Consider the following 11523-nt stretch of genomic DNA (forward strand, 5'->3'; position numbering starts at 1 on the left):
GTTCTTGTGGGCTTCGCTGTGGCGATGGGCGGCGGGGCGGGGTGGGGCGGGCAGCCAATGGCGGCGGGGGGCGGAGCGCGGCTCCCCCAGTGGCGGCGTTGCGCGGCGCCGTTGGGATTCAAAGGCGCTATAAAGGCGCTGCCACAGCGCTGCCCGGGGTCGCCCGCCCGCGCCATGGCCAACGCGTCACAGTACCTGGAGGAGGGCGCCGGGCAATGGCCGCCGCGGCCGCCCGGGCCGTACAGCGAGGCGCAGCGGCTGGCGCTGGAGGAGCTGGTGGCGGGCGGCCCCGAGGCGCTGCGGGCCTTCCTGCGGCGGGAGCGGCTGCCGCCCTTCCTGTCGGAGCCCGAGGTGCAGGCCATCGCGCGGGGCGCCGTGCCGCCCGCCGCGGCCGAGGAGGCGGCGGCCGAGGCGTCGCTGGACGCGTCGTCGCTCACCTACTTCCCCGAGCGCTCGGACGCGGAGCCGCCGGCGCTGGAGCTGGGCTGGCCGGGCTTCGGCAGCGGCGCGTTCCGCGGGCTGACGCGGGTGGAGGCGCACTTCCAGCCGGGCGCCGGGGACAGCCCGTACGGCTGCAAGGAGGCGGTGCGGCGGCAGATCCGCTCCGCGCGGCAGGTGGGTGCCCCACGAGACCGCCGCCCGCGGTTCGAGCCGCGGTAGGAGGACAGGTTCGTGGCTCTGCGAGCCAGGCTCGCTCGTAGAAGCCTCCTCCCGGCTCACGGAAGCTTTTCTTGTGTCGTGTGCCGAGGTAGCCCTGTGCCTGGACTCTCCTCTCTCTTTCTAATCGACCCGCAGCGCTGTGCAGAGCCGCCCCTGGCAGCGCTCCCTGCTGTGGCAGCGCGTGGCTTTGGGCCGATGCAGAGCGCGGACTGAAAGCTCCGCTGAGCGGTAACCGTTCTGTGTGACTCGTAGCGTTAATTGGGCACATCGCCTCTAACGGCAGTCCCATTGGCTCCGCTGAAATTGAAAAGCGCGGCTCCCTGCTGGGCGGGGCAGCCCCGGCCCTGAGCTCCCGTGTGGCACCGACATGAGGGTGTGAGTGAGGGAGGATGGCACGGGCTTTGCTCTGGGGCTGTTATCCAGGAAGAGCCGCTCCGAGGGTTCTGCGTGGGGCTGTGGTGATTCATCAGACTGCCCCATCGAACGGCTGTTCTCCCCAAGAGCTGTTCTTTGTCGTGTTCCTGTTTGGGGCATCCCGTAGCATGGCAGCAGCTGGGCACGCTGCTCTCCTCACTGCCAAGTGCTGGCCTGGGAAGTGCTTTTGTGGGTGAAGAACAGAGATACCCCTGCACATTAATGACTGATGTGCTGTTTGGTCATGTCTGTATCCTTAGGGTTAACGTGGGGAGTAGGAAAGCTTCAGACACTGCTGAGTTCCCTCTCAGCTTGAGGGACTGACCTCCCTCTGGTGACCAGCGGTTGAACCTGAGGGGAAGGCATGGCGCTGTGACAGCGGAGGGATCAGGAAAAGGCTCTGCCCCAGAAAGCAGTGGGCATGGCACAGGCTGCACAGTGTGGTAGGCACGGCCTGGAGCTGCTGGAGCTCAGGGAGTGCTGGGACATCGCTCTCAGCCATAGGGTTTGGGTTGGGGTAGTGCTGTGTGGAGCCAAGGGTTGGGCTCTGTAATCCTTGAGGATCCCTTCCAGCTTAGGATGTTCTATGGCTGAGGTGGGTGCTGTTGCTGCCTTATCTCTGCATCTGGAGGAGCCCAGCACAGAGAAGAGGGTTTTCTCTACCTCCTATTTTGTTTATTTTGAGTACAGCTTTTCTATCTTTTTCAGCTGCCAATACTGGGATTAGAACTCACGTGCTGCTATCTGTGCGGCCATTTGAAGGCAGCAGTATTTCCAAGGAATTGTGTTCCTATTGTTCTTTTTTTCAGGGGTTAATTTCTTATTCACCACCATCTCATCAACAGTGCCTTAATTTTGCGTCCATCTAGCTCTGGCACTTAGAGAAGTGACAGAGTGGAGAAGACCAGAGGCAATACATGAGGAGCACAAGCATAACCTAACTTTATCTAGAAATGTAGCCTGTCTGTGTTTTATAACTAACAAATTGCCTGTTTAGAGCCAACCCCCTAAGGAGCAGGGCTCAGGTGGGAATGCAGAGCTGAGTCTGTTCTTGTGGGAAATGTTTCCTCTGAGCACCGGCAGTGCCACACACAGAGCAGCTGTGCTGGGTGCCTGGGCCTTGGTGTGCAGCAGGGGGTGTGTGCCAGGTGAGCTGATATGGGCAGGTAAGTGCAACAGCTCTTGTTGCACATCTGGTGGGACAACAGTAAGTCATGAAGCCAAACCTTTGTGTCTGCACCCACGCAGCTGTGTGTTCCCAGGTTAAAGGGCTGGGAATCTGGGAAACGGTGTGCGGTGTTGCTCTGAATGGAGAGACTGTTTACAAATGTGAGAATGTTTTGTCTGTGGCCCACTGAATGAAAATCTTTCCATCTTTAGACTTGCCTGTTCAAAAGAACTCTCATGGCAAATTTGCATCTGCTTGTGAGTGGATGGATGGTTTTATTGTGAAGGTGTTGGATGGAAACCCAGAATGTGCTCTTCCCAGGCTCTTACGAGGTGTATTCAGATGACTGTTGCCTTGTAACTTGTATAGGGACAATGCTGCCTTTCTATCATGTGGCCTGAAGAGAAAACAGAGAATGTTTATAGATGTTCAGCTCTGAAGGAGGCCATCTGAGCCACTTCTGTCCTGTGTAAATTAAAACTCTTGAACAAGCATTGCTGTCTCTTTTTCCAGGTGATTGCCCTTGTTATGGATTCATTCACAGATATTGATATCTTCAGTGACCTTCAGAATGCCTACAGCAAGCGCCAGGTCCCTGTCTATATCCTTCTTGACCAGGACTTTCTACCTTATTTCTTGGAAATGTGCAAGAACTTGGGTGTCTGTCCTGACAAGGAGAGTGTAAGTACTAAGCGTGGTGGAGTGGAGGTGTTCTGTTTTTCCTTCTTATGGTACTGCTTTGGTTTTGTACATCAGAGACACCTTTCTGCAAATCATCAGGTTTCCCTGAAAGTCCGAAGCACCCTGTCTGTTTGGACACTGAAATAAGAGTGTGCTGAAGATTAAGGCCTATTTTGGATGGTTTCAGTACAGCCTCTAGCCAAAGGGGTGAGATTTCTCACAAACTTGTCAAAAATCATGCAGAAAAAGCACACTTAACTTCTTCACACTTCCTTCTACCTCACATGCCTGCATGTAGGAATGACAGCCATGCTGTGCAGCTCCCCAGCATGCTGGCTGTGTGATCCCTGCTGGAGAAGTGGCTATTTCTAAGCATTTAATTTTATAAGATCTAAGTAGCTTTATTCCGTGGCTCAAGGAACTGCTTGCCAAGACAAATAACTCTAAGGAAAGCAAACAGGAAGCTCAAGGGTGGTGTGGCATTGGGGACATCTTTTATCTTCAGGGTTTGGAGGATGTGACCCAGGTAGCTTACTTGATTCCTCTGAATGTAAGCTGACGTGACTGTGTTATGTCCTGGCTTATGTTGACCCAAGTGAGGGCTCCTCTGGATGGGAGGCACTCCTAGCTTTGTGGGCAGTAATTAGTTAGAGCTCACCATTCTCTCCAGATTAACTCTACAGCCTTTTATGATCTAACAGAAAGTTAGCACTACAGAACCAGTAGGACTTAAGTTGGAGGTCAATTTGAGGAAGCTTGTTTCATTCCTATGTTCCACAACAAGTCTTGTTGCTTTTATGCAGAATTAACAATCAAAACTTTTTGGAAGTAAACGTAAATTTTATGCTATTTTTTTCCCTTTTTTTTCTGAAACAGTTGTTGAGAGTTCGAACTCTCACTGGGAACATCTACTACACGAGATCAGGTGCCAAGATTATTGGGAAAGTCCATGAAAAATTCATGTTGATTGATGGGATCAGAGTGACAACAGGCTCCTACAGGCAAGTATTGGGATCCATTAGTGTGTAATGATGCTAAAAAAAGCAGGGAGGTGTTCTGCAAGAAGGTTGTGTTAAATCTTCTGCTTGTTATTACTAATAAATATCAAGTGGGCTATCTGAGTGGGACTAACAGAACAGGAGGCACCTTTGGAAAACTGTTGTACTGCACATCTTGGCACTAGCAAAGAACCCGACTGGCTGTGTAGGGATTTTCCTGAAGGAGCAAGTGAATGGTGGATCAGGTTTATACCTTCCTTGTGCACAGCGCTCCTAGGCTAAGTCTTGCTGTCTGTTACTATGTGTTGAAGTGCACTGGAGTTTAATAGTGAATCTTGGTTTGTTTTCAACAGTTTCACATGGACTGACGGGAAGCTGAACAGCAGTAACTTGCTGCTATTGTCAGGTCAAGTGGTTGAACACTTCGACCTGCAGTTTCGAATTCTTTATGCGCAGTCAAATCCTATCAATCCTGAATGCCGATCAAGCTGTAGGAACAGTGGTATATTTGATCACCTGGAGAAAAGAATAGAGTCCTCTAAAGAATACACAGTGGAGAGCAATTTGAGGGCAGAATTTGCCAGGTTGTCTAGTACTCCAAAAAAACTGTTAAAAGAACTAGATGTGGCTGAAGATACTCCTGGAGGCAAACTTTATAACCTGGGACATTCTCATATCAGTGAAGAGGAGTGGCTCAGTGATTCAGAGGCTGTAGTGGGACGAAAGAATGCATCGACTCAAACTGGCTCATGGGAAGAGCAGCCTGCAGTGGCCACATGTAATGTTGGCATGCAGACCAATGTTTTAACAGAAGAAGCTGACACTCAAACTTCAATTGCTACAAGAACGAATGGGACTCAGACTTCAGTTCTGCTGAAGGCCGCAGTGACGCAGACAAGGGTAGATGAGTATGTGGAAACCCCCCTGCTTTACAGGAAGTTTTCCAAAGAAGAATCCTTTCTGCCTGGAAAGTCTTCATCAAATTCTAGTCTGCGATCGCTGTCTTCATCATCATCCCAGATGTCTCGCACAAGCTCTACCAGCTCACTGTCTTCTCTTCGGTCCTTTGAATACCCTAGCATTCACAGGGCAGAGTATTTCCAAAAACTGCATAAGGAGAGGCAATTCCACTACTCCACCATCAGATCAAAGCTTAGCCACATGGTGGATATCCTGTCCTGGAGGAGACATGTTCCTGAAAGCTACATGAACCACTACAGGGGAAGGTACAACCTGAAGTAGAGGTGAGACATCAGTGCCAGCCTGCGCAGCCTCTGAGATGTTTCACTGTTCTCTGAATAAATGACTGCTGCACTGAATGCGGAGCATGAAAGCTCTGGTCACAAAATGCAATCACTTTATATCTGCTGATTCTTCTAATTCCTTCTAGTACTTTCACTCTTCTTAATACGTATGCACATCACTTTCCAGCACTTTGTTTTATACTATCCAATTTAAGCAATGGGGTTTTTCATGTGTACTGTAACCATTTGCATGTTCCCCTTACAAGCATTAGTGGTATAGGTTTTTATTGTACTTCTGGATATTTGACTTAGAAAGCATTTAAGTTTTGTTTTTAGGATTGCTAACACTATGGCTTGAAGTTCTCTAAACTTGGAAAAATTTCAAGTCAGATCTTGTTCAGAATGGTAATATCAACATTTATTTCCCCTTTTTAATAATGGGTTTTATTTCCTCTACATGCTCAGAATGAGGGAAAATAACTCCATTGAAGAGTCAAACCTGACTTCATTCTCAGTCCAGTGGAGGAGTAAAACGTGTTTATCTCTGAAGCTGTGAAAGGTCTTTGGAACAGCTGTAGGTTCTGACCTTACCAGCTCTTCAATTTGATTGTCCTCATGCCTTTATATAGGTATATGTAAAGGTGTTTATGTAACAACTGTAACATCACTGTTTTATCAACAGTGTTTTTCTCTTAAACCAAAAGATAGCTTCATACCAGATGCTAATTAGAAAATTAACTGTCTCAGCTGAAAGTGGGACAAGTGTCTTAGTTCTGGTAGGAGACCTGTAAGTGCCTGCCTTCCTTGGAAGTCAGGCTGGAGGTGAGATGATCCTTGAGGACACGTGGCAAAGCCTCTGCTCCAATAAAGTACAAAAACGTTATAGGTAGTTTGCCATGGTTATTTTACAAATAATTATTTTTTTTTCTCTTTAAACTGTGCTTTCTGAAGTATTCTGTGTTTCCTGCTCTACCTCCATTTTATCTGTTAATAATTTGGTTTGGGGAACCTGGGAGCCACTTGAGCTTATGAAAATACCTTCAACACTACATGGACTGTGGGTTAAGTCACTTAGCAGAGACACTGCCTGAATGTCTGCAGCAGGTGTGTGTTTGTGCTTGATGGATCACCTCTCTGAGGTCTGACCTGTGCTGTTCTTTAGACCTGTACACCACTATGTTGATGACTAACCCGACTGAATTCTGCAGTGAAATCAGTCTGGATAAGGTTTTTCCTCCTTATTTATGGGTGCATCTGTCCAGTAGGTGGCACGTTGCGGCTGTCAGATTCATTTCCCTAAGGAGAAATGACTGGGAAAACACCCACAACGGAAGTGGAGGCAGACACGCTTTATCCTATAAGCCGTGGCATTTCCATCTTCGCAGTCTCTTGATGAAGGCCTGGCTGCTGCTGCAGGCTGTGTCAGAACATCTGCCCCTGTCCCCCACCCTGGGGCAGCAGTAAGCAATGCTCAAAGCAGCTCTGAGGAGGTTTTGTATTTAAAAGCTGGCGTTGGGTGGTGTTGGAATGTCTGTAAAGTGAACGTGAAAACCTTTGCTCTGTGTACTTCTCAACTCTGTTGCACTGTAGGATTGTTTTGGTACTTATAGGAGCGATGCACTGTTTACAAATAAATTCACTGCCGGGACGGTCTGGAGCTTTGTGAGTCGTCTTTTATCTACCTGGCACCGGGCACCTCCCCCAGCCCGTGTCGCAGCCGCAGCCCTTTGCCGGGGAGCGGCCCGCAGGTCGCTCTCCCCGCTGAATTCCCGGCTCGTTCCCTGAGAAACGCTGAGGAGGCGGCCGGCGGCGGTGCGAGGGCGCGGGGCCGGGCGGGAGGCGGGGAGCGGCCGCCCGCTATAAAGGCGCTGTAACGGCGCTGCCCGCGGCCGCCCGCCCGCGCCATGGCCAACGCGTCACAGTACCTGGAGGAGGGCGCCGGGCAATGGCCGCCGCGGCCGCCCGGGCCGTACAGCGAGGCGCAGCGGCTGGCGCTGGAGGAGCTGGTGGCGGGCGGCCCCGAGGCGCTGCGGGCCTTCCTGCGGCGGGAGCGGCTGCCGCCCTTCCTGTCGGAGCCCGAGGTGCAGGCCATCGCGCGGGGCGCCGTGCCGCCCGCCGCGGCCGAGGAGGCGGCGGCCGAGGCGTCGCTGGACGCGTCGTCGCTCACCTACTTCCCCGAGCGCTCGGACGCGGAGCCGCCGGCGCTGGAGCTGGGCTGGCCGGGCTTCGGCAGCGGCGCGTTCCGCGGGCTGACGCGGGTGGAGGCGCACTTCCAGCCGGGCGACGGGGACAGCCCGTACGGCTGCAAGGAGGCGGTGCGGCGGCAGATCCGCTCCGCGCGGCAGGTGGGTGCGGGCGGCGGCTCCGAGGAGGGGCCGAGCGGTGCGGCCCCGCGATCAGCGCTCTGTGCCCGCCGCGCCGACGCCGTGCTGAGCGCCGGGAGCGAAACGCCTCGTTCTGCGCGTTGTGTGAGCTGTCGGCGAGGCGCAGCCTCCTGCGTGCTGCAGGGGTGGGGGGCAAGTCAGAAGCGCTCAGATTTGTGTAACTGTGCCTTGAAGGTGAAGCTATGTGATTAAGAGCGCTGTTTTTTTGAAGTAGATAAAAGGTGCTCTCGGCAATAGGCTTCCAGGTGGGTTACACGTGCCCCATGCACACACACATCCACATCCAGGCATTGGAGCTTCGTCGTCCTCCACTGACACTGTGAAAGAAATTCTGCAAGGGAATGATAAAAAATCCTAACTGGTGTTATCTGCTATAAATAAAACAAGCAACTCCAAAATAGGGACAAACAACAGTCCGTGATAAGTTCAGGGTATATTTTCCCTTATTTAACCATACAGGGATGTGAAAAAGTGATGGTAGCAACAGGTGATGTGTGCTGGTGAACCGTAGCCTGTGATCAGCTGTATCAGTATGCTGTTCTCATCCAAGATCTTTAGCCCATTCACTGTTATTGCACCTTTCTCTTCTCTTACGTGTCTTTTAAATGTCCCATCGGTTCTCTGAGCAGCTGAAGAATGTACTGCAGAGGATTGTACCATGTGCAGTCATCGGGAGGGAGAAAGGGGGTGTGGGGGTGGAGAAACATTTAAATTGAAAGTCAAATTCCTCCTATCTCCTTGGGATGCTGTGGGAACAGCCTAATGGTTTCCTCTGAAACTTGTTGCAGATGATTGCCCTGGTTATGGATTCCTTCACAGATACCGATATCTTCACAGACCTCCTGGAAGCCTGTAGCCAGCGGCAAGTCAAAGCTTATATCCTTCTAGATCAGTCTTCATTTTCCCACTTCCTGAAAATGTGCAAGGATCTGGGAGTTGATCTCGAGCAGGAAAAGGTAAGCCTTGTAATATTTCTAGGGGCAGAAATACAGTTGAAGAAAATGAAGGGGGAATGTCCAGTTTGTAAAAGGCTCTGTGGAACCACTCAGGCTTGCTGAGACTGCAAAGGCTGATGGAAAGCACGTTCCCAAGGTTCTCTGGAATTTGAGTCCCTCTGAGGTTAGACAGCAGTTTTAACAGCCACGTTCTGTACCATCAGTGTATAGATCTGCCCCTTTGTGTATTTTGTCTTTGTGGGCTAAACCAATACAAAACTGTTTCTAGATGGAAAATCCTGTGCCACTGCACAGCAACCTTAGCTAGTTCATCAGTGATGTTTACTGCCATGTGTTACTTCTTTAAATGTATTACAATCATTTAACCTTGAAATTCATGTATTGCTTTCTGATTCTTTTTAACAGTTGATGAGAGTTCGAAATATCACTGGGAACACATACTACACAAGGTCAGGTGCCAAAATTGTTGGAAAAGTCCATGAAAAGTTCATGTTAATTGATGGCATTAGAGTGACAACAGGTTCCTATAGGCAAGTGTCGGGTTTTTTTTCTTTACATGATTTCTTTAAACAGAAAATAGCAGTAACATTTAAAAACCATTTTCCTTACTAGTAGTTGCTTGTAACTTTTGGCCTTTAAGATAAGGCTATGAGAATTTTCAGTTACTGCTTGGATATCTGTTACTACTTTGAATTAACTTGGAACTTTCTTCTCCTTTCGCTAGTTTTACATGGATGGATGGGAAGCTGAACAGCAGTAACATTTTGATCCTCTCAGGTCCTGCAGTTGCTCACTTTGACCAGGAATTTCGGACTCTTTATGCACACTCAAAGCCTGTCAACCTCAAAGAGTTCTCCAGCAGCAAGAAGAATAAGGTGTTTGATGAGCTGGTAAGGATTACAGTGGCTTCTAGAGACTTAACCAGGGAAAACTTTCTGAGAATGGAGTTTTTATATCTTAGAGCATTTGTAGGAAATCTAAAAAGGAAGCGAAACTGGATGCATGCCTCAAGGGAAGCAGTCTTTGTGTCAAGTAATGCAATGCATGTTTCTCCACCACTGACTAAGAGGAATGGCTCTCTAATTATGAGGCCACACTGGATCATAGAGAGATGAATTGCACGTTCACTCAGAGCGAGATGCAAAACCTCAGAAGCCATGTCCTGTGGTCCATGTCCTGTACTGCCTTACAGTGTGTCTGTGCAAGCAGCTGGGAAGGCAACCTCAAGCTGAGAGAAAGCAACACTGGAATTGTGATTTCAGTTGAACACCTCTGCAATGTCAGTCAGCAGATACAGTTATGGTGTTGTCTTACACACAGAAGTGCTTTTGAAAAATAAAACAAAACTCTTTAATACCTGAGAAGCCATTACTGACTTCTGGTGTTCTGTCAGATTTTAATTTTTCAATCTGTTTTTGATTGTTTTAATGTAATGGGTTGGTGATGTCTTGGTTCAGTAGCTCAAATCTCATTTTCTATATATAGATTCCTTAAAAAAGTATATTGCTTAAGATTCTAAAGATGAATAGCAGTACTGCTGTATGGCTCTGAAATCAGTCAAAGCTTAGTCTTGTGTTCCACAAACAGTTCCATGATGCAGAACTGGATGGGAGCAGCCATAAGCTAGAAACTAGGTCAGTACCTGGCTTCTGGTCCTTAAATGCTCCATGCTGTTTACATGAAGCTGAGCAGCTAGATAGAATGAGTTAATGTATCAGGTTAACGTTTTTGCCATGACTTAATTTCAAATTATCTTTTTTGTTTAGTGATAAGAACACTTGGATTGTGACCATCACAGTAAACACATTCTAAATGCCTGCAGTCAAGGGGCCAGATGACTAAGAACCTACCAATATTAGTAGCAAAGCCAAATAAGACTTTTTTTTTCCCTGCATTGTATATTTTATGGTTGCTACCGCTGTCTGATCTTATAGGAAAAGCTGAGTTGATCTGAAATCTGTGAAAATGCTTCTAATTTAAAAAGCTTTACTTCCACCTGCCAGACAACCTCACAGAAGTCAGAATCAGAGCCATTCCCTCTAGTTGTTAAGGCTCTGCTGCAGCAGAAATCTTGGGAATATGCGTGCTTGTGGATTCTGGGCCTCCAAGGGGAATCTGTAAACTTAGATCCACGTGAACTGCCCCAGCTATGCTAACCACCAGCAGGGGAATATCAAATGGGACATGTGGATCCTACAGAAATGGTGTTTCCTGCCAGTGCATCATGCCAATGAACTGATTTGGATACAGCTAATAGGTGTCTTTTTTCTTCTCTGCTTACAAACATGCCGATGTAATAGTTTTGATTCCTGACTTGTAAATGTGCAATAGTTTATAGTTGAACGGCATTAACTTTGATCCTGATAAAAAGAAATTTAAAATCTGTATTTTTATTCTTCTTTTGGACTACGTTTTCCGTAGGTACCCTCAAGAAGGCAGTTCTGTGCTCTGTGCAGTGCTGTTTGTGTGGTTGTGCTCTCACAGTGACGATCCCCCGTACGCCTGTGTGCACAATTACGGGTTTGCAACTTTGTTGTCCATCTCCTGATTTTAGTAGGACCCCATTTCCGTGTCCTGGCAGCAGGACTTTCTTCTCAGCAGTTGCTAATACAGTGATGGTGCAGAACACTGTGATAAGAGCCGTGCTTATTCTTGGTAGAATGGATTTCATTTAACAAGGACGTTGAAATAAATTTCTGTAGGCGTGTCTAATTATGCTTGAATAACGTTTTTATCGGGCGGTTACCCAGGTACTCAGAACGAGTGCCTGTGGAGCTGCAGCATTACGAAGTACGCTGCTGTGGTCATAGCAACACCATGAGTGTGGTGGCACCAGGCACGGTGGGTAGAGAAGCAATTAGCTTTGCTAATTAACGACAAACGGACGTTTCGGGGTGAGAGCCTCCACACTGTTAAACCCCAGGCCCCGCCCCGTTCACTCCACGAGCCCGCGTCTCCTCGCGCCGGGGCGGGCCGGCACCATGGCAACGGGTGCTGAGTCACGTGGGTTCAGCACTT

At 49.1% G+C, this 11523-nt stretch overlaps 2 protein-coding genes across 4 annotated transcripts; both read left to right on the forward strand.

Annotated features, from left to right (window-relative positions):
- Positions 1-56: 56 nt before the first annotated feature.
- On the forward strand, positions 57-6822 carry FAM83D (family with sequence similarity 83, member D). Its single transcript, XM_422895.8, has 4 exons — positions 57-615; positions 2756-2923; positions 3800-3924; positions 4275-6822. The coding sequence occupies exons 1-4, from the start codon at positions 58-60 to the stop codon at positions 5161-5163; spliced, it is 1740 nt and encodes a 579-aa protein (XP_422895.5). The 5' UTR covers position 57; the 3' UTR covers positions 5164-6822.
- A 233-nt stretch (positions 6823-7055) lies between these two features.
- LOC419171 (family with sequence similarity 83, member D) lies at positions 7056-11217 on the forward strand. 3 transcript variants are annotated; one of them, XM_015296772.4, is made up of 5 exons: positions 7056-7510; positions 8338-8505; positions 8911-9035; positions 9230-9395; positions 10272-11217. In XM_015296772.4, the coding sequence occupies exons 1-5, from the start codon at positions 7070-7072 to the stop codon at positions 10272-10274; spliced, it is 903 nt and encodes a 300-aa protein (XP_015152258.2). In that variant the 5' UTR covers positions 7056-7069; the 3' UTR covers positions 10275-11217. The 3 variants fall into 3 exon arrangements, with proteins under 3 accessions (XP_015152258.2, XP_040507014.1, XP_015152256.2); XM_040651080.2 differs by lacking the exon at positions 10272-11217 and adding an exon at positions 9478-9873; XM_015296770.4 differs by having other exon boundaries at positions 9230-11217.
- The last annotated feature ends 306 nt before the right edge of the window (positions 11218-11523 follow it).

The sequence above is a fragment of the Gallus gallus genome, chromosome 20, assembly GCF_016699485.2.
Source record: "Gallus gallus isolate bGalGal1 chromosome 20, bGalGal1.mat.broiler.GRCg7b, whole genome shotgun sequence".
Lineage (NCBI taxonomy): Eukaryota > Metazoa > Chordata > Aves > Galliformes > Phasianidae > Gallus > Gallus gallus.

Bases quoted from the DNA above. Each gene is read 5' to 3' on its own strand.
- LOC419171 (XM_015296770.4), top strand. From the start codon at position 7,070: ATGGCCAACGCGTCACAGTACCTGGAGGAGGGCGCCGGGCAATGGCCG. The intron at 7,511-8,337 runs GTGGGTGCGGGC...AACTTGTTGCAG, and splicing joins AGATCCGCTCCGCGCGGCAG to ATGATTGCCCTGGTTATGGA. The intron at 9,036-9,229 runs GCAAGTGTCGGG...TCCTTTCGCTAG, and splicing joins GTGACAACAGGTTCCTATAG to TTTTACATGGATGGATGGGA.
- FAM83D (XM_422895.8), top strand. From the start codon at position 58: ATGGCGGCGGGGGGCGGAGCGCGGCTCCCCCAGTGGCGGCGTTGCGCG. The intron at 616-2,755 runs GTGGGTGCCCCA...CTCTTTTTCCAG, and splicing joins AGATCCGCTCCGCGCGGCAG to GTGATTGCCCTTGTTATGGA. The intron at 2,924-3,799 runs GTAAGTACTAAG...TTTCTGAAACAG, and splicing joins TCTGTCCTGACAAGGAGAGT to TTGTTGAGAGTTCGAACTCT.